Source organism: Chiloscyllium plagiosum, unplaced genomic scaffold (genome assembly GCF_037043375.1).
Source record: "Chiloscyllium plagiosum isolate Xiang-an unplaced genomic scaffold, Cpla_swu_hap1 HiC_scaffold_18, whole genome shotgun sequence".
Classification (NCBI taxonomy): domain Eukaryota; kingdom Metazoa; phylum Chordata; class Chondrichthyes; order Orectolobiformes; family Hemiscylliidae; genus Chiloscyllium; species Chiloscyllium plagiosum.
In genome coordinates, this window is record NW_028270156.1 from 50,475,741 (window position 1) to 50,497,330 (window position 21,590).

The following is a 21,590-nucleotide window of genomic DNA, read 5'->3' on the forward strand; positions in this document are numbered from 1 at the left end:
TTTGCTGATCAGAATGCAGTTTCTCAATCTTCTTTCTCTCGGTACTGTCATTTGTTTGCAGGAGGCACAGGGAGATTGCTTCACGATTATGATTGTCTTTGGCTTATAAATTATAAGTCACATCTTACAGTAACTGTTGAAGATAAATAAACTAACTTCAAGCTTGGAAGATGCTTTTGACTGTAGAGAAAAGAGACAGTTCCTGCTTTTGTGGAGCTCCAAGTACTTTTGCCAAACGTTCACACCCATAAGCTATCCAGCTGCCTGGGAGCCAATAACCTTGTTGCTGCAGGCAGAGGACGTTTGTCATCTGTAACTGGTCACTACTCCACAGACCATTCAGCTATTTGTTGTTAGCCAAAACTTCGTTACTATATATCCCTCAGCTCCATTTTATCTGACAGCTCGGCTTCCATTACTGCTTGAACAAGCAGCCGTGTAAACAGTACTGACAATGAGAGTCAGGTTACATGCTTTTAAAAACTGCAGCAAAGCTTGAACAATCCTTGGCTTTTGAAACAGGACATTTCCCATTTTAGTCCACAATCCAAATATAGAAAATTGAAAAAAAAATGGTTGTTCCTCACCCTCCTTTTGTTCTTTAAGATACTTGGTTTTTAAAGATATTTGAAGGATATTGGTTCTTGAAATCTAATGACAATTCCTCTTTCTGCTTTAGGGACCAAGCTACATGTCCACAGAATACAGTACTAAATACAAACTCAAACCATTGGATTTGCCAGGTATATAATCATAAGGTATTGAAATATTCATATTGCTTTTTAAAGCCCAGAGATGCACTACTAGTATCTGCAACAGCTGCAAAAGCTAATGGTGCAAAGAGAAAACATGGGTGACAGTGGACCTTTGCCAGCCTACATATAAAATATGATGCTGTGTTTTTGGGTGTCGTTGCTGAGTGGAAGCAAGCAAATGAGGATTTGCAGTGGGTGGGTGTAAAGAATGGGATTTTGTGGGGGGGGAGGGGGGCACCAGAAGTAACAATGCAGGAGGAGATACTTTTTTGGCTTTCTTGAGATACATAAGATTGGAAACCAACCAGTGTAGCCTCACCCAGCTGAATTACAGTGGAGCACGTCAGTGGAGCGTAATATAATTCCCCATTTCAAAGACTGAAGACAGTTCAAGAAGAGAGAATAAGGAAAACTTACCTTTCCCGTAGTCACATAAAATGCCCTTTGTAGTTTTGCTACAACTCTTTCAGTACAGTGTTGGGCAGGAACCTGACTGAGATTCTGGGAAAGATGGGCATGGATTTTGGAGGCAACTAATATATTCAATAACTTTGTACAGGAAATTAAAATCACACAACAGCAGGCTATAGTCCAACAGGTTTATTTGGAACCACTAGCTTTCATAGCGCTGCTTCTTCATCAGTTAGTTGTGGAATGGGATCATAAGACACAGAATTTATAGCAATTTCTTCTGCTATAGATTCTGTGTTTTATCATCCCATTCCACAGCTACCTGATGAAGGACCAGTGCTATGAAAGCTAGTGCTTCCAAATAAACCTGTTGAACTATAACCTGGTGTTGTGTGATTTTTAACTTTGTCCACGTCAGTCCAACACTGACTCCTCCACATCATTTGTAGAAGAATTTGGAAAAAGTGATAGTTTGCAATGATGATGGAATCAAGTTTTGGTTGTGGAAAAGTAACAAAATAAATTCATCACATGATGCCTGCTGCCCACTGAGATTACTTGAAAAACAGGACCAGAAACCAGAATGATTGTGTGATCATTATTAGCATGTGAGATTTTGTTCCTTAATAAATGTAATCAAATAATTGACTGACTGAAAACAATATTTTTAAACGTATTTATGGTATTACTACATTTTGTGATCATGGTAATCATTCCCACAAAGTATGCCAGAAGCAAACAAACAAAGCAAAAATCTGTTATGGACTTCAGTAATTTGAAAAAAAAAAATGATGAGGTCTCTGGGCCACATTAAAAAATTTGCAAACACTGTACTTACACCGTAAGATCAATGACCAACTCCACTGCAACACAACTTTATTGTAGAGGCAATATGTAAATTCAATATTAAAGTTTTCAGAGATAAATATTCAGCTTCACCACGTGTCATGGAAAATCAATGTAAAATACATTTATATTCTGACAGCTTTTATCCGAGTATGAAATTATGTTTGACCACTCTATTTATAAGAAAGTGGAGCTGAATAAATGCAAAACTCAATTCTCTTTTGCAAATAATCTTTCTTCTAATTCCTCTGTGGAAAAGCTGGTTAAGACAATGAAAGGCTTAGTGGCTTAGATAAAGGTTGTCCCAGGTCCATCTCTGATCCTGATTAAATTTGTTGACTTTTGTAGATAGATAGATAGACAAATGGCTAGATAGATAGACAGACAGACAGACAGATAGATAGATGGGCAGACAGATAGACAGATAGAAATGTAGATAGATAGACAGACAGACAGATAGACAGACAGATAGATTTTAAATGTGAGCAGCAGCGGAGGTAGGACGAACTTGGAAGACTGCAGATAAGGTAAGGCAGTTTTTATTAAAATTACTTACCGGTAGCGGGCAGCGGTGTTTTTCACAGAAGGAGCGGGAGCAGCGGAGGAAGTGATGAGGACCAGAGGGGTAGCCGGGAAGGTAAGCAGTGAGTATAAGTACTCACCCTTCGATGCCAACGGCCATTTTAAGTGTGAGCAGCAGTGGAGAAGGAGCGGGAGCAGAGGAGGAAGTGACCATAAATATCAGCAAGGCGGCTAAAACCGAGACTCTACTACTGTAGTGTCTCCCACCCACCCTCCTCCTCTAACCTAGTTAACAAGTAGGAAGAGTGGGAGTGACGACCAGGGGACTGCCGGTAATATATCTGGACAGTGGCTGAACCCGAGACACTACACGTGTTGTGTCTCCCACCCCCTCCGCCCCCCCCTCCTCTAACCAAAAATAGGACTCTGGTTTGTTAAGGTAAGGATTTTCTATTTCTTTATCGGTGAATGGTTAAAAGTTTACTTTTTATGGTTTATCTATTAATTGGTTTTTAGAAAAAGACGATAGCAGAGAGGTATCAGAAAGTATTTTAATTCAAACCTATACAAAGTAATAAAGTAATTAACTAAGCAGAGATGGCTGGGCAGGTGATGTGCTGTAGCTGTATGATGTGGGAGCTGGCTGATCCCATTGTAAGTGGCAGTGACCACATCTGCAGCAAGTGTTGGTTGCTGGAAGAACTCTGGCTCAGAGTTGATGATCTGGAATCTGAGCTTCAAACACTGCGGCACATCCGGGAGGGGGAGAGTTACCTGGACGCTTTGTTTCAGGAGGCAGTTACACCTGGGAGATTAAGTAATTCACATTCAGTTAGTGATCAGGGACATCAGAGTGTGACTGTAAGTGAGGCAGGCAGGGGGGACTTGAGTTCAGGAGTGCAGGAGCCTCAGCCCTTGACCTTGTCCAACAGGTATGAGATTCTTGCTCCCTATACAGATGAGGAAAAGGGCTCTGGACAGGATGAGCCAGCTGACCATGGCACCATGGTGCAGAAGGCCAATCAAGAGGGGGGAGCAAAAAGACAAGTAGTTGTTATAGGGGATTCTATAATTAGGGGGACAGATAGTATCCTATGCAAGCCGGATCGGGAGTCTCGCATGGTGTGTTGCCTGCCCGGTGCCAGGGTGCGGGACATCTCCGACCGGCTTGAAAGGATATTGGAGTGGGAGGGGGAGGATCCAGTTGTTGTGGTCCACGTTGGGACTAACAACATAGGCAAAGCTAGGGTGGAGGACCTGTTTGGGGATTATCAAGCACTAGGAAGGAAATTGAAGTACAGGTCCTCAAGGGTCATAATCTCCGGATTACTGCCCAAGCCACGTGCCAATTGGCATAGGGATAAGAAAATTAGGGAAGTAAACACGTGGCTAAGGGATTGGTGTGGGAAAGAGGGATTCCATTTCATGGGGCATTGGCATCAGTTTTGGAACTGGGGGGATCTGTACCGTTGGGACGGTCTCCAACTGAACCGATCAGGTACCAATGTTCTAGCGAAGAGGATAAATAGGGTGGTCAGTAGGACTTTAAACTCCTGAGTTGGGGTGAAGGGAAAGTGAAAGCGAGAGGGAGTATGGAGTTAAATGGAAAGATAAGCAGGAGGATAGCATGTATGCAGGTGGATTTAACCTTGAGGTAGATTAGGAATGCAACAAAAAGGAAGGATAACTTGGGACATCTTATGACTTCCAATATCTCTAATGATAAGAATGTTAGCAGTAAGGCACGTTACCTGAATACTCGTAGCATTCGTAACAAAGGAGATGAACTAATGGCACAGATCATCGTGAATGATTATGATGTGATAGGCATCACAGAGACATGGTTACAGGGGGCTCAGGACTGGCAGTTAAACATCCAAGGATTTACAACTTATCGAAAAGACAGGGATGTCGGCAGAGGGGGCGGGGTTGCCTTGTTAGTTAAGAACAAAATTAAATCTATGGCACTGAATGACATAGGGTCGCATGATGTGGAGTCTGTGTGGGTGGAATTGAGGAACCACAAAGGCAAAAAAACCATAGTGGGAGTTATGTACAGACCTCCTAACAATGGTCAGGACCAGAGGCGCAACATGTACCGGGAAATAGAAAAGGCATGTCAGAAAGGCAAGGTCACGGTGATCATGGGAGACTTCAATATGCAGGTGGACTGGGTAAATAATGTTGCCAGTGGATCCAAAGAAAGGGAATTCTTGGAATGCTTACAAGATGGCTTTTTGGAATAGCTTGTCATGGAGCCCACAAGGGAGCAGGCTATTTTGAACCTAGTGCTATGTAATGAACCAGACTTTATAAAAGATCTTAAAGTAAGGGAACACTTAGGAAGCAGCGATCATAATATGGTAGAGTTCAGTCTGCACTTTGAAAGAGAGAAGGCAAAATCGGATGTAATGGAGTTACAGTTAAACAAAGGTAATTACGAGGGCATGAGAGAGGAACTGACGAAAATCGACTGGAAGCAGAGCCTAACGGGGAAGACAGTAGAACAAAAATGGCAGGAGTTTGTGGGTATAATTGAGGACACAGTACAGTAGTTCATCCCCAAGAAAATAAAGATTATCTGGGGAGGGATTAGACAGCCATGGCTGACAAAGGAAGTCAGGAAATGTATCTAAGAAAAAGAGAGATCCTATAAAGTGGCCAAGAGCACTGGGAAATCAGAAGATTGGGAAGGTTACAAAAACAAACAGTGGATAACAAAGAGAGAAATAAGGAAGGAGAGGATCAAATATGAAGGTAGGCTAGCCAATAATATTAGAAATGATAGTAAAAGTTTCTTTCAATACATAAGAAACAAATGACAGGCAAAAGTAGACATTGGGCCACTTCAAACTGATGCTGGAAGGCTAGTGATGGGAGATAAGGGAATAGCTGGAGAACTTAATAAGTACTTTGCGTCAGTCTTCACAGTGGAAGACATGAGTAATATCCCAACAATTAAAGGGAGTCAGGGGGCTGAGTTGAATATGGTTGCCATTACAAAAGAGATAATGCTAGAAAAGCTAAAAGGTCTTAAAATTGACAAATCTCCTGGCCCCGATGGGCTACATCCTAGAGTTCTGAGGGAGGTGGCTGAGGAAATAGCTGAGGCGTTGGTTGAGACCTTTCAAAAGTCACTGGAGTCAGGGAAAGTCCCGGATGATTGGAAGATCGCTGTTGTAACCCCATTGTTCGAGAAAGGATCAAGACAAAAAATGGAAAATTATAGGCCAATTAGCCTAACCTCGGTTGGTAAAGTTCTAGAATCCATCATTAAGGATGAGGTTTCTAAATTCTTGGAAGAGCAGGGTCGGATTAGAACAAGTCAACATTGATTTAGGCAGGGGAGGTCATGCCTGACAAACCTGTTGGAATTCTTTGAAGAGGTGACAAGTAGGTTAGACCAGGGAAACCCAGTGGATGTGGTCTATCTAGACTTCCAAAAGGCCTTTGATAAGGTGCCACACAGGAGGCTGCTGAGTAAGGTGAGGGCCCATGGTGTTCGAGGTGAGCTACCGGCATGGATTGAGGATTGGCTGTCTGACAGAAGGCAGAGAGTTGGGATAAGAGGTTCGTTTTCGGAATGGCAGTCAGTGACAAGCGGTGTCCCGCAGGGTTCAGTGTTGGGGCCGCAGCTGTTCACGTTATATATTAATGATCTGGATGAAGGGACTGGGGGCATTCTAGTGAGGTTTGCTGATGATACAAAGTTAGGTGGACAGGCAGGTAGTACTGAGGAAGTAGGGAGGTTGCAGAAGGATCTAGACAGTTTGGGAGAGTGGTCAAGGAAATGGCTGATGAAGTTCAATGTGAGCAAATGCGAGGTCTTGCACTTTGGAAAAAAGAATGCAAGCATGGACTACTTTCTAAACGGTGAGAAAATTCATAAAGCCAAAGTACAAAGGGATCTGGGAGTGCTAGTCGAGGATTCTCTAAAGGTAAACATGCAGGTTGAATCCGTGATTAAGAAAGCGAATGCAATGTTGTCAATTATCTCAAGAGGGTTGGAATATAAAAGCAGCGATGTGTTACTGAGACTTTATAAAGCTCTGGTTAGGCCCCATTTGGAGTACTGTGTCCAGTTTTGGTACCCACAGCTCAGGAAGGACATACTGGCACTGGAGCGTGTCCAGCGGAGATTCACACAGATGATCCCTGAAATGGTAGGTCTAACATACGAGGAACAGCTGAGGATCCTGGGATTGTACTCATTGGAGTTTAGAAGGTTAAGGGGAGATCTAATAGAAACTTACAAGATGATACATGGCTTGAAAAGGGTGTACGCTAAGAAATTGTTTCCGTTAGGCGGGGAGACTAGGAGCCTTGGGCACAGTCTTAAAATTAGAGGGGGTAAATTCAGAACAGAAATGCGGAGATATTTCTTCAGCCAGAGAGTGGTGGGCCTGTGGAATTCATTGCCGTGGAGTGCAGTGGAGGCCGGGACGCTAAATGTCTTCAAGGCAGAGATTGATAAATTATTGATGTCACAAGGAATTAAGGGCTACGGGGAGAATGCAGGTCAGTGGAGTTGAAATGCCCATCGGCCATGATTAAGTGGCGGAGTGGACTTCATGGGCCGAATGGCCTTACTTCCACTCCTATCTCTTATGGTCTTATAGACAGCCAGACAGACAGACAATGTCAGAGCTAAAGACCCCTTTGTTCAGATATTGGTCAGTTGGCTAGGGCTTTTACTCGATGACCTACAGTCCTTGCCCCTTCTTAATGTGCTAGCGAAGCCAGTGGCATTATTTGTTTTGGTGGGGGGGTGGAATTGGTGAGCAGAGGGGTGCATCTAGGGGTCAGAGACATAAATTGAGAGGTTCAGGGGAGTTGGAAGCCAAGGCAGAGTGGCTGCCAGCAGATACCATCGCATAGCTGACAATTTGACCTATTGTGTCCACTGTACAGCAAAAGGCCCATGTGTGTCTCGGTTGTTATTCCCAGCAGCAGCAGGTAGATTCTGAATTGGCCATTTTAGGTGCCTCAATCGGCAGTGTAATGGGAAAGTCTATATGGACCTTCACACTCAGAACTGCATTCTGAGGGCAAGAATGTGTCTGGGTTTGGCTATACCACCATCCTGTCTAATTAAATTACCTCCCCATCTCCAAGATCATCACCTCTAGAAGCATAAACTTCAACTCATTTCAGCAACAAGCTGCATCAGCTCAGAATCAGTTAATTTGCACACACTGGGGTTCAAGTCTGTCACATTCGAGTGTGTGTCACTCAGACTGGAAATCTTATTTTCTACTGAGTTCTCCAGTGAAACACACATTTCTGAAGTTATCTTCTTTGTGTTTTTGAGCACTGCAGTTCAAATCAAGATGTGCAAGGAAAGTAGTGATGAATCATTAATTGTTTCATAAAGGAATTGTAGGTGTTCCTGATGGATATATCAAGATTGACAGAATGAATTTCATCATCTATTCTTAGTGATCTGAACATGTACATGGAATGAAGCAGCATTATATTTTACACATTTGCATTATTTTGGTGCTGACATCTTTTCACTCATTATTTAATGTATTAACAGTTTTCTCCCAACACAAAACCGTGGGGAAAAAGGAGAACAGTGGGTTCACAGAAGGCTCACCTCTGAAACCCATCACTTACAATCATCCGTTAGCATACCAAGGTGACCTGCCGGTGAGTTATGCATTGAAATGATTCACAATGCTTTCAGAAAATGCAACACATGCACAGCTTCCCAGTGTTTGTTTACATATCTTCTGAAGGTAACCCATACAGAGTGCCCCAGGGGCATCAATGTTTAAGCGTACTGTAGTTGGCACAAGAATTTCAGTGAAATATTTGGCAGATTGTGAATGAAATGTATAATGTTTAATAATATCCAATGGTGCAATGACAAATTCTGTCCTTCAGTTGCAACTGGCGAGGGCACATTGAACTTCCTGCTTGCTATCACTCACTCTGAGATTATTTCAATGTTACCTGGCAATTTCTGTGTTTCCCTTGACTGGAGAATGGGAGAGAGCAATGGAGTCAAGTTACTGTAACATTTATGGTGATTCACAATCCCTTCAATTTAAGATCGTCCTTAAAATTCACTGCTCCCATGAGGAGGTTGAATAGTTCATCAATTTCACAAACACCTTCTACCCTGACTTCTTGGACACCTCCTTCCCCTTCCTGGACCCCTCCATCTCCATTTCCAGCGACCAACCCAACTGACTCCTACCGTTACTTGGACTACACTTCTTCCCACCCACCTCCCACCCCCCGTAACTACGCTATCCCTTACTCCCAATTCCTCCACTTTTGCCGTATCTGTTCCCAGGAGGATCAGTTCTACTCCAGAACATCCAAGATGGCCTCCTACTTCAAAAACCGCAATTTACCCTCCCACATGATCAACAATGCTCTCCAGTGCATCTCCTCTACTTCCTGCACCTCTGCCCTTGAACCCCATCCCTCCAACTGCAACAAGGATAGAACTCCCGGTCCTCACCTTCCACCCCACCAACCTCTGGATACAGCACATCAACCTCCACCATTTCTTCCACCTACAGTCAGACCCCACTACTAAAAATATATTTCCCTCCCCACCCCAAGTACATTCTGCAGAGAACATTCCATCCACATTAGATCTAAAGCCCCCCTCCATCCCACCCTCCACTCCCGGCATCTTCCCTTGTGACTGCAAGAGGTGTAAAGCCAGCACCCACACCTCCCCCCTCACCTTCATCCAAAGTCCCAAAGGATCCTTCCATATTTGCCAGAGATTTTCCTGAACATCCAAACACCTCATCTACTGTGTCCATTGCTTCCGATGTGGTCTCCTCTACATTAGTGGAGACAAGATACCAACTCATGGAGAGTTCAGAGAACATCTCTGGGACACACGCATCAAACAATCCCATCGCCCTGTGACCAACTGTTTCAACTCCCTCTCCCACTCCGACTGGGCCTCCTGCACTGCCAAATCCTAGCTACCCAATGCCTGGAGGAAGAACATCTCAGCTTCCTCCTTGGGACCCTCCAACCACACAACATCAACGTCGATGTCATCAGTTTCCTCATCTCTCCTCCCCCACATCATCGCAGATCCAACCCTCCAACTCGGCACTACTGTCTTGAACTGTGCTACGTGCCCATCTTCCTTCCCATCTATGCATTCCACACTCTGCTTTAACCTATCACCATCAAACACCACCTGCATCTTCCTATCCTCTTCCCAGCTACCTTCCCCAGACCTAGTTATCTCTCAGCCCCCTTCCCACTGCCACTTCCCCATCCCCCCAACATTCATGATGAAGGGCTTATGTCTGAACCGTCGATTCTCCTGCTCCTCAGATGCTGCCTATCCTGCTGTGCTTTCTCTAGTGCCACACTTTTCGACATCACTCCTAATATCTCCCAATCAAGTTTTTTCTTGTTTGGCTTGATGCTCATTTATCTGAACATGCCGTTCTGAAGGGTTTGGATATATTTTTACCTTGCTGGTATTATACAAACTCAAATTATTGTCTTCAAATTTTGTGCTTCCTTGTGTATATTTAATGGTAGACACATCTGTTCTTCCCAATAGATGAATCATTCCTGAAATTTTCTGGCCAGAATTTTCTAATAATGATTCCTCTAGACACTGGTGGTGCTAAAGATGAGAGAAGTTTGAGCTGACAAGAGCACTAGAAAAGAAACATACTGCATAATGTTAAAGTACAGTGCTGCACTGATAATACTAGTAGTGACATCGAGTAATAGTTCCCTGATATAGTATGTTGGCACCTATAGCTTTCAGATAAGAGTTCATCCCCATTATTCTATAAATTGAATTCTTAATCTATGTAATTCTCACACGGGGATTGTAAAGAGATAAGGTAAAGTCAATCAAGGCTGTCTTTTCACTGCTAGCACATGAAGAATAGCTATGAGTTAAGAATCAACAAGAAGGTAATGCGGTTACTACCTATAAAGGGCATTTAGTTACCCTGAGGATGAGAAATGCTGCAGAGAAATAATCCCTTTCTTTCTTTCAGAGAGGTGATAATTCGTGGACAAGTTGTGGAAAATAATGTAATGCCCTGCCAAAGGTTTAGTAATCCTTTGGGGGTCAGGTCATCAACATTTGACACAAATTAGCAATCTCATTCAGAGCAAATGATAGAGAAATGAAGGGGGGAAATAAATCATATTGAACCAGTTTGATAAGAGGTTAATGTAGCCAGCACATTTTGGTGCAGATGAGAAAGAGCCTTAGTTTTATTCTAATCTATGCTGTAGAGTGGGTAGTGCTTGAAGTAAAACGTTTCAGACAGCCCTTTCCCTTTGTTTAAAGTACAGAACACAGATAAATGCAAACAGTAAGACTTGGTTGAGACTGACCAGAATTTGAGGAGGTAATACGGAGTATTAAAGAGAGTAGTGTAATTGATGTAGTCCATCTGGATTATAGCAAGGCTTTTGATACGGTTCCACAAAGCAGATGGATCTCAAAAGTGAAAGCCCCATAGGGTCCAAGGAAAACAGCAGGTTTGATCCACAAGTGGCTCAGTCATGAGAAACAAAGAATTTTGATCAGTTTGGATCTTTGTATCTGTTGTTGCCTGTAGAGTTCCACATGGCATAGTAGTAGGTCACTTACATTTTGTGGCAAGTGTCAATTTTATTTTTATTCAGTCATATATGAGATGTGGGCATCATTAACTAGGCCCACTAGAATGTATTGCCTATTTTGTAATTGCCTTTGAGGAAGGGGCAGTGAGCCACCTTGTTGAACCCCTGAAATTCTTGGGATTATGTATACTCTGAGTGATGTATCTTAAGACTGCTTGGTTGGACATGAATCTAATGGATATGATTAAGCAATTTGCAAACAACACACAAAACTGGTCATGTGGTTGAAAACAGAAATAATACTTTGTGGGAAAGGTATCATTGTGCTCTATCAGCTGGACAGAGCAAAAGCAAATGGAGTCCAGCCTGGAGATACGACCCTGGGGGAAGGCTAACAAGATCTGATATACAATTAAGTGGCAAGACACTGAGAAATGCAGAGACACAGAAGGATCTTGTGGTGCATGTCCAAAGTGAACAGGTAGGTCAAGTGGTCAAGAAGGTATAAAGAAACACAATAAATATTGGAGAACCTCAGCAGATCTGGCAGCATCTATAGGCAGAGAAATAGAATTAAGTTTCGAGTCCAATATGACTCTCCTTTCAAAGAAGTCACATTAGACTTGAAATGTTAACTTTGTTTCTCTCTCCACAGATGCTGCTGAGTTTCCCTAGCATATTCTGTTTTTATTACAGATCTCATATACTCACAGTACTTTGCTTTTATTTGAGGTATATGAAACATTTGGTTTTATTCACTGAGACAGAATATGAACAGGAATGTTATGTTTGAATAAAACTAAAATGCTGCAGATACTGGAAATTTGAAACATACACAGAGGATGCTGGAGAAACTCAGCAGGTCCTGCAGTATCTGGAGACAGAGAAACAGAGTTAGGATTTCAAGTCTAGTATGGTTGTTCTTCAGAACTGAAAGGCGTTGGAAAATGGTTACCTTTATACTTTTGTCAGAAGTGGGGAGAACCAGGGAGTCAAATGATGTGGACTCCCAGTGCAAAAGACAAAAGGGCTATTCAATGGGGTGGAAGTGAAATAGATGTGTAAAATGGCTGTAAATTGAAATATGGAAGAGTCAAAATGGCTGAGAGCAAAGTAAACAAGATATACACAAGCCAAAATCATTGGGGGATGGATGTAATAAGAAGTGGAGGACTGATGTCATGAGGTATGACTCTGAATGGTGGGATTCAGTATAGAGTCCTACATGCTGTAAACTGCCGAAGAAGAAAATGAGATGTTCTTTGAACTTGTGTTGTGCTTCATTGGAAATTTATAGCATGCCCAGGACAGAAGTGTTAACATGAGAATAAGGGTTTTATTGTGAGGTTATGCTTGAACTACATGTTGGAGTTGTTCTTAGCGCAATTCTGGTCACTCAGTGATAGGAAGGATATGATTTTATTCGAAAGCGTACAAATGAAATTGATGAGGACGTTGCGTAGAATAGACAATTGTAGTTTTGAGGAAAGATTGGATAGGCTAACTTTAGACTTTCTTTGGAACAAAAGAGGTTGAATGGAGACCTAATTGAAGTGCGTAAAACTGTAGAGTAATCGAGACAGAATGGAAAGAAAGGCCCTATTCATTTTGGTTGAGGGTTTGTAAGTCGGGGATGTAGATATAGTGGTAGTAGGATTAAAAGAGATTAGAGAAGAATACTTTTCATCAGACTGTGGTGGAGATCTGGAATTCACTGCCTGAAGGGATGGTGGAGGCAGAAACTCCTAAAACATTTATAGAAGTACTTGGATTGGCACTTAAAGTACCTACAAGGTCATAGATAATGAGCAGGAAAGTAGGTTTAGCTCCTACTGACTATGCACAGCCATAATGGACAGAATGATCTTATTTCATGCTACAAATTTCCATGATTCCGTAAGTAGTGTGTTACTCACTTTTTAATACATATTACACAGATGATCTGAAAACACAGACATGCTCTGGAGACCTGCAACACTACCAATCAGCTCAGTATCCTACAGAATCACATTGACCACATAAAAGGTGAAATTTTCCTCCTGTCGCCCAGCTTTTCACTTCACAGGGATTTCAGGATGCAAATGGGCAGGATTAACTGTGGAAAGAGTTTGTATTTCTTTATGCTGCCATCAAGAGCTTTAGATATCAAGGATTTGAAAAGAAACCATAGTACCATATTTTACACACACTATTGGATTTCATCTTCCAGTGACCACCCAGAAAATGAAATAAAAGACCTGAAATGTCCTGTCCCAGTTCATCCACACAGTTTTAATAGATCTACATTATCTTCCCACCAAATGTTAGGGCTACATTGAAATAGCTGAAACCTTTTAAAACAAACATACACCATCACCAAATGGAGAAACATGTAGCTGTAATCTCAAGGGTCTTGCAGTGTCTCTATCTCTGGGTCAGAAGGTCTGGGTTAAAGTCCCACCTTCCCAGAAGCAGAACATGGCCAAATGGTTTGATTAAAATAACAATAGCTGTAAAATTGAAATGTTATACACTTCAACCAATTTGTTACAGTCTCCTCATCACTGGTCCAGCTTACCTCGAATTGAAGTGCAGGTATAAACTTGATTTGGAGGTGCTGGTTTGGACTGGCATGTACAAAGTTAAAAATCACACAACCTGGTGCTGTGTGAAGTGTAACCTGTCAGCATTACATCTGTTACTTTCTATTCTCCAAGTTAGAATAAAGTAAATGCCATTACTCATATGACAATACAGAGGAACCTCGATTATCTGGCATTCGATTATCCGAATATCAGATTATCCGGCAAGATCGCAAGGTCTGATGCTCGGCTAAACTATGTTATCTAGCATTTGGTTATCCGGAATTCAACTAACCAAACGAAATACACCCTGCCCATGTCCCTCTGTATTCCATATCATTCTGCCTGTAAAAAAATTATAATATTTGAGCATAAACATAAAATATGCTTGGGAACATTTCCATCATTGCCCTTTGTAATATAATTATACAAACTTCCCATTCAGTCCTTTCTTGTGTGCTATTATCATAAACAGTCACAGCCTGTTCCTTTCCAGTTTAACGTGTTGTGTTTCTTATAAAGAGAGAAAAATCCCTACTTATTGAATCAAGTTGACCTTGATTTGAAAGTACTTCAGATTGATATTAGTTCTCAGTAATGAATGATAAATACGGTCTCCCAGTGCTGTCCTCAAATGACAATAAACTCTCACAAAACTGTTTTTTCAGGAACAATTCTCAAGACTGGGGTTGTTTGTTTTCTGCCAATGGGTTTGTCTCGTATATATTATAATTGAAAGAAATGAGCATTCCTGATGCAACATTTATTTTGTCTATATGATGGCATGGATTTTTAAAATAATCAGTTATGGTTCCATTTGAATAGAATTTGTTTTCTTTTAGGGATATTGCACAGATCGACCAACTGGAATCTCCATAACAAAATCGGACTATCTACCTTCTGGAACTTTACATGTATGTAACTCCATACTCAAGGCGGGACACTTTAGATGTGAAGGAAATGCAATTAAAAACAAACAGTTTTCTCAATATGCAACCTGTATCCCAACTTGGTATTCAAAAAATTATAGATGAAAATGCCTGTGTTTCAGTTTGCTTACATCATTCAGCGTATTCATGGCTGTCTGCAGTTTGTAAATTTTATTTTCTCCTCGAGCTGAGTTGCCAACTCATAGGAAAGAAAAAGGCCCTGGCAATTCTTACCTATTTAAGTTTTAAAATATTGGATCAAATTTTCAGAGGGGTGGCAATCTCTTCCATTTCTGAGATGTGATTTCACTCAGAGCTCCCTCAGAAATGTGGAGCCATACTTCCATTATGACAATTCTACCGCAGCACAAAACTCTAAAGGGAAGGCAAACCCCATCCTCTTGTCAGAAGTCACATGACACCATGTTATAGCCCAATAGATTTATTTGAAATCGCAAGCTTTTGAGTGCTGCTCCTATGTGAGGTAAGTGACTTCATCTGATGAAGGAGCAGTGCTCCAAAAACTTGTTATTTCAAATAAACCTGTTGGACTATAATCTGGTGTTATGTGACTTGTGACTTTGTCCACCCAATCCAACACCGGCACCTTTACGTCATCACAACCCCTTCTGACATATAAACGTTCTGATAGCCACTTTGATACCTATTATCAAATGTTATATGTATAAGGTTAGTGAGATATTGGTAAGGGGTCAGGCTTGGTTCGCAGTTCAGGAGTCAGGCCAGGTCTGTTGGTTGGGAGTTGACAGGTCCATCGGTGGTGGTATCAGGTTGGGTCTGAAGAGGGAAAGCTGGTACGTGTGGTGCCTGGTATAGAGGGTGCCAGGAGGGTAGAATGCCAGTGTTCCTATTAGGACCAGAGAGTATGGTGCCAAGGTTAGGAACCCATGTGGGTAGGGGTTAGGGTGCCTGGGACTGGCTGTCAAATGCGTAGGGAGTAGGTTTCCTGGTATTCAGGATGCCAACTGGGTAGAGTGCTAGCTAAGTAGCAGATGGGATACCAGATACATAGAATACCAAGTAGGACCGGGATAGGATACCAAGTGGTTAGAATTTCAGGTTGTAAGGGGGCAAGGTAAGTGATTAATTGATTAGGGTAGTACTGGATGGTGGGAGAAATTGGATCTAATGTAGGGTATACACAGGGTGGGTGTCAGGTCATGTGAGTTTGTGTCCAATGGTGGCACAAGGGGAGGTGTTGGGTGATGTTTGAGGCAGGGATGGAGTCAGGTTGGGTTTGCCTGCAGGGAGTAAGGTCAGGCCCAATGGTTGGGATGTGACGGGTCCATTGGTGGAGTCAGGTTGAATCTGTGGCATGAAAGTGGCATTGGCTCAAGTTCTGAGGGGTATAGGTGCCATGGGGGCAAGTGGGTGGTATCTAAAGTTAATATGGAGCCAGGTTAATAGTTACTCGAGTTAGGTTATGCATTTAATAGTTTAGTATTTCTGGAATAAATATTTTACTTAATTATTGCAGAATCTTCTGAAATCTCCAATTTAAATTGTGACCTTTGGAAGGTTTCAGGTGTGGGGGAATTGCTCAGTGGGATTTCCTGAACAATTCCTATGGAATCTGATGTATCGGCCTTTCTTTCAGTTCCCCATAAGTCACTCTGACCTAGGCTGAAATAACAACGACCTGACAATTGGAAAATCCAGACAATGAGTGTTGTAGCCTTTCTCAGTTTTGGAGGAGTAATAGATAATACTGTTAGGACCAGATGAGAATGGGTCGATTGTTTCTTAGTCCTTATTTAACCCTAATAGGTGTTAATTTAAATAAAAATAATGATGTTGTGTTGCCAGTTCAGTACGTTCTTGGCTGTGTGCAGTTTGAAAGAATTAAGCCAGATAAAGTATTCTTGAATGAAACATGATTTAGGTGAGCTCTATTATGCTAAAACCCACCCAGGTTAAAAAACAAGTTACTAAAAGGTACAAATACCTCCTTATTTCTCATGAATGAATGCAAGCACAAGTCAAGATGGATTCCCAGATTAAACGTGGCCCAGAAAGATGCAGCTCACTGATTTGTCTCTGATCTGATTGTGGTTTTCACTGTGGTCTGTATATAGGCTTTTTCTCCTGGAATCAGTACTGTAGAAAACCGAAAGGCTATTAGTTGAAACTCTCTGTCAGTTGTAGGGATATAGAAATTGTTTTCAAAGTATCAGAGTTCAGAACTTAGATGAAATGATGAGAAAAGAGAGATGGAGAGACATGCTCAATCCAGCAGCTCGTTATGTTCTCTGCACCAATCCTAATTAAGTAACAATCACACTGAAGATTGTATCACATGATCTCTGTCAATGTTGATTGATTATTCTGAAAAATTAAAATAGGACTAGCTCATGTCTCACATTGTTTCCCTTCCACTATTGCTTCAAAGCTGTGCTATAGAGGTGTGTGTTAATATTCAAGTTGAAGAGACTGAGTAATTGACAATGTAAACAAAGGGTCTAGACAAAAAGACAGTCATAGAGAATGCAGTTGACATGTGGACTACCATAAGGCTTTGGTTGTATCAGCTGTAAATAAAGTGTTTAAAGAATATTTTACAATAACCTCTGTCACAGAGTGAAAAGAACCTAGTTCAGCCATAACACACAGAGAATATGAAGATGCAAAACATGACAGCAGAAGTTTGAAATAAGGATGTTGTGAGTTTGAAGCCCACAGGTGAAAACCTAAGACCGATGATTTAAAAGCTTAAGCTCAACTTTGAAACCAAGAAGGAAGCAAAAGAAAGGTATACTTTGATTGGATGGTAAGGATGTCTGCATCAATTCAACATTCACTACCGTTTCTCCTGTCATTCACTAATATGGATGACCCACACAATAGGAGCTATGGAAGTGGAAGCTATGAAAGTGCTTTCAGGTTCCCAGGGCAATTAAAGCAAAAAAAAAAGCACTATGTCTTCTGTGTGCCATTAAGCTGATAACAGATGATGTCATGGCAAAGCAAGGAGTTAGGCATACCCAGGAATCCATGACATTGCCAGAGTCCTATTACATTGTTCCTATTTCGGTCACAAGAAGGATTTGATAATCCCCAATTCTATTCTAAGTAATTTCTACTGAATAATAAATAGTTCTGGCTATATGAGCTTAAAAGACTGGCTATATGATTTAATTAGTACTCAATGAAGTGCTACCAGATGTTTTGCAAACTAAAGACGACTTAACTTTTGCATGGGTTGTGGCAGGTAAATCTACAGAAGCAGAATCAGGATGAACTTTGGGGAGATTCTGGCCCAACAAAGAAAATCTTGATAAAACTAGGTTATTGAAAGATCAGGAAAAATAGTTTCAGCCATTTTGATGTGCTTGTGACGAGGCAGCAAGAAACGTTCACCACAGAGTGGAATGACCAGCCAAGGAGCCAAATGCTTTCTCTGTGACAAGAAAGTAAGTTTTATACAGTTCTGTAGATCCAAAACTCAATTTCAAGGTGGAACAGGTTCCCAACAATTATAGAAAATGATATAAACTGAAAATGAAGGAATTAGAGCTGTATGTTTACTAGGAGAAAAGAAAGATCCCAATTAAAATGTTTTAATCAACTATTACTTCAGCATATCCTCAGCACCAAAGATCTTTCAGAGCTCAATTCCAACATCCTTGACAGCAGGGAAGAAACCATTCTGCAACATGTACTATGTGCTCATTCATGGTATTGCTAAATGAGAACACAACCATTGAGTCTAGGAGGTATTAAAAGTCAAACAGATAGATCTCACTCTAAAGAAGATATGTGTATTTGAAAGAACTACTGTCAGATAAAAAAAAGTCCACTTTACTTTAGATACTTGACAAACACAAAGAAGGGGCACGCGGTTATTAAAAAGGAAGCATTAGTAGCCATATGGACCTGATAAAGCTGTTTTTTAAAAACAAATTGGTTGGTGTTACAGGATTAATAGATTTTAATTTTGGTTGACTCTCCTGAAGTGAGGGACATGGAAATCCTAAGCGAGTGCTAAACCTAGTTTAACAAAACGGATGGGGCTACAAAGTATTTCTGAAATATAAAACAGAATAACAAAAAGTTACAGAGATCTGTTGTAACTTTTATAAATAATGGCCTTCATTATATTTAGGAGCATAAGGCAATTAAGTTGAAAGTGCTTCTTATTTGAAGGTTGAGGTACTTATGTGTGCAGATGCATATTTATTTGATAACATAACAGAAATGACTTCAAATGCTTCACCCACAAGGAATTACTTTGCATTGAAATACAGTAACAATTTTATGTGCAGCCATGTCCATAGAAAATCCAAGATTAATGCCTGGAGGATCTGTCCATCGATTATTCAGTGGTAATGAATAACCCCTTATTCTGATTGGACTATTTTCAGGCAAGTTTTACTCTCCATTGGTTTAACACTCCACCAAAAGTAAAATACTGTTTTCCCTCAATTAATTAGTTTTAGTTGAAAATATGGAAATATTCATGTCTTCAAATGCTTTTGCAAACTTCATGCATCTTTGGTATCTCATTTAAACATGTCCTTCACTGTTAACTGTTTTAATTGGAGTTGTTATGCCACAAAAGCTCTTTGTTGTTATTTGTTCTTGGAGAGTGGTTGATGCTGACAATTGGGCACATTTATTGCCAATCCTAGTTTTCCCTTGACATTATAGTGGTGGTTTCTCTTTTATAGCATTTTCTTGTTTATTTAAATGGCTTGCATGAGGTTATTTGAAGTCAAACACTAGGTTTACTTTTGACTAGAATGAGTGGATGGCAGTTTCTGTCTCTGAATAACGTTAAAGCTTTTTACAATGTTCTAGCAACTTTCAGGTTATTTTAATGATATTAGACCACAACTTACCAAATTTGTTGAATAGACTTTCTTGGCATGCCACTGTGCAATTTGTTGGTCAAGTATGGTCATACATAAAACACTATTATCTTTGCAAATTATATGTTGTCATAGAAATTGCATCTCCCATTGTCACATACACAGTCCTAGTCAGCTGCCCTGTTGATTTTTTTCCCTCTTAGGATTAGAAATCTTTGATATGAAAATTTAAATTAAAAAAATTGTGATTGATATGCAGGGAGATGAATTTTTGCCTGCCGTGGCAAATAAGGCTGACAGAAGCACTGGTTTCACTCATCGAGTTGGATTATCACTGGATACCGCAGTAAGTACTTTTTCCATCAAATGATATAGAGTTATATTTCACAAATTGGTAGGCTAGCCTAGAGCAATCATATTTTCCTGATAGTATATCTTGTTGCAAACATTGTTTGGGCTGTACATGATGAATGAACAATTTTGACAAGATGCCAGATGACGTTCCAGAAGACATCCAATAACTGCTATTGCCTTCAGGAAATTAAAGATTTAACTAAAGGAAAAGTGAGAGAAAGTGCAATGATATTCTGGGCTACAGAACTGTTAGACACAATAATGCATAGTTCAGTAGAATAAAGCTTACATGTTAGATTAGATTACTTACAGTGTGGAAACAGGCCCTTCGGCCCAACAAGTCCACACCAACGTACAACCCACCCATACATTTACCCCTTTACCTAACACTACGGGCAATTTAGCACGGCCAATTCACCTGACCTGCACATCTTTCGACTGTGGGAGGAAACCGGAACAAACCCAGGGAGAACGTGCAAACTCCACACAGTCAGTCACCTGAGTTAGGAATTGAACCTGGGTCTCTGGTGCTGTGAGGCAGCAGTGCTAACCACTGTGCCACCGTGCTGCCCAAAGGTAGCATGTACCCTTTTGGGCCCTTTGAGTTATTCTGCTTCACAGCTGTTTTTCTCTTTGCTATTTAATTATCTTACATGGAATAAATAAATAATAGTTAGGTGTTGGATGTACTGGCCACAGCTGAAAATAAAGCTGTAATACTATCACTCTGGCTACCTGATACAAAATACCTTCCTGTTCGCCATATGCTTTCAGCACCATCCCCTTTTCACCTATTTTTAACCTGCCATTGTGCTTAAGGTTGCAGTTCAGTTGAGGCTCTGCTGATTTTATTTTTGGAGATCATCAACAGCACTGACTATGTGAATTGCAGCACCATACTTATATATCTGCAGCCTTACTACTTAATACAGCACTAATGAATACTGTACAATTTCATTAATAATTGAATAGGCTGCCAATAAGGAACAGTTCATATTTTCCAGGTCTTCAGATAGTTTTCAAACATGCATGCCTGGCTGCTGCTGTGTATTTAAATGAGTGATCAGATTCAAGGGTGTATGTTGTGTTGATGCATGCTCTTTGTGCTGGTTGCTGTTAGGTGTTGGATGGGTGGAAAGTCTGTGAAATCTACTTGGAGAAGCAGTTGACCATTCAACTTCACCAGTCAACTGCTGCCTTGTATTTCTGTACTGGGCAATGGCAGGGGTAGCAGTTAGCTAATGGCACTCTACCACCCATGCTTCATTAGACCTTTGGAAATTACATTAATAAGGTTGGCTTGCCCTTTGATAATTTCTGTAGATTGATGTCAACTGACAATGTGTAAATACAGCAGGTATCTAGACACACGAAGGAACTTTCTGGGTTTCTTAAAGCTATATTTCATAGGACATTGGTTCAGAACATATTCTTAGGTTTTCTTTCCATACAATTATTCAGATGCATCAATTTTGTTTCTGATGCTGTGGTTCGATTTAACATTTTGTAATTATTGCCAAACACTACCTTGAACTTTAAGTGAACCTATCTAATATAGCAATATTTTGTGATTACCCTCAAACAACTGAAGGATGACGGAATCTTCTATTGCCATGAGCAAGTGCACATTCAGTGAGGTGGGTCCAAATGACCTCCTAGGAACTAAAGGTTTGTTCATGTAGTCCTGCTTCTCCTGTTGCCACTCTGTCTATACTGATTCCCTGGGGCCTGACCATGTTACAGGCCACTACCTACCTAGCCTTGGAAGCATTCTTCATTGATCCTGTTGAAGAATGCCAC

At 41.0% G+C, this 21,590-nt stretch overlaps 1 protein-coding gene across 3 annotated transcripts in view; it reads left to right on the top strand.

Moving 5' to 3' along the window:
- saxo4 (stabilizer of axonemal microtubules 4) overlaps positions 1–21,590 on the top strand; it is a 151,348-nt gene that overhangs the window by 51,812 nt on the left and 77,946 nt on the right. For all 3 annotated transcript variants that reach the window (XM_043705996.2, XM_043705995.2, XM_087996611.1), the window contains 4 exons: positions 680–743; positions 8,074–8,186; positions 14,521–14,592; positions 19,696–19,782. In XM_043705996.2, the coding sequence (XP_043561931.2) occupies positions 680–743; positions 8,074–8,186; positions 14,521–14,592; positions 19,696–19,782 (336 nt within the window). The remainder of the gene's footprint in view (positions 1–679; positions 744–8,073; positions 8,187–14,520; positions 14,593–19,695; positions 19,783–21,590) is intronic.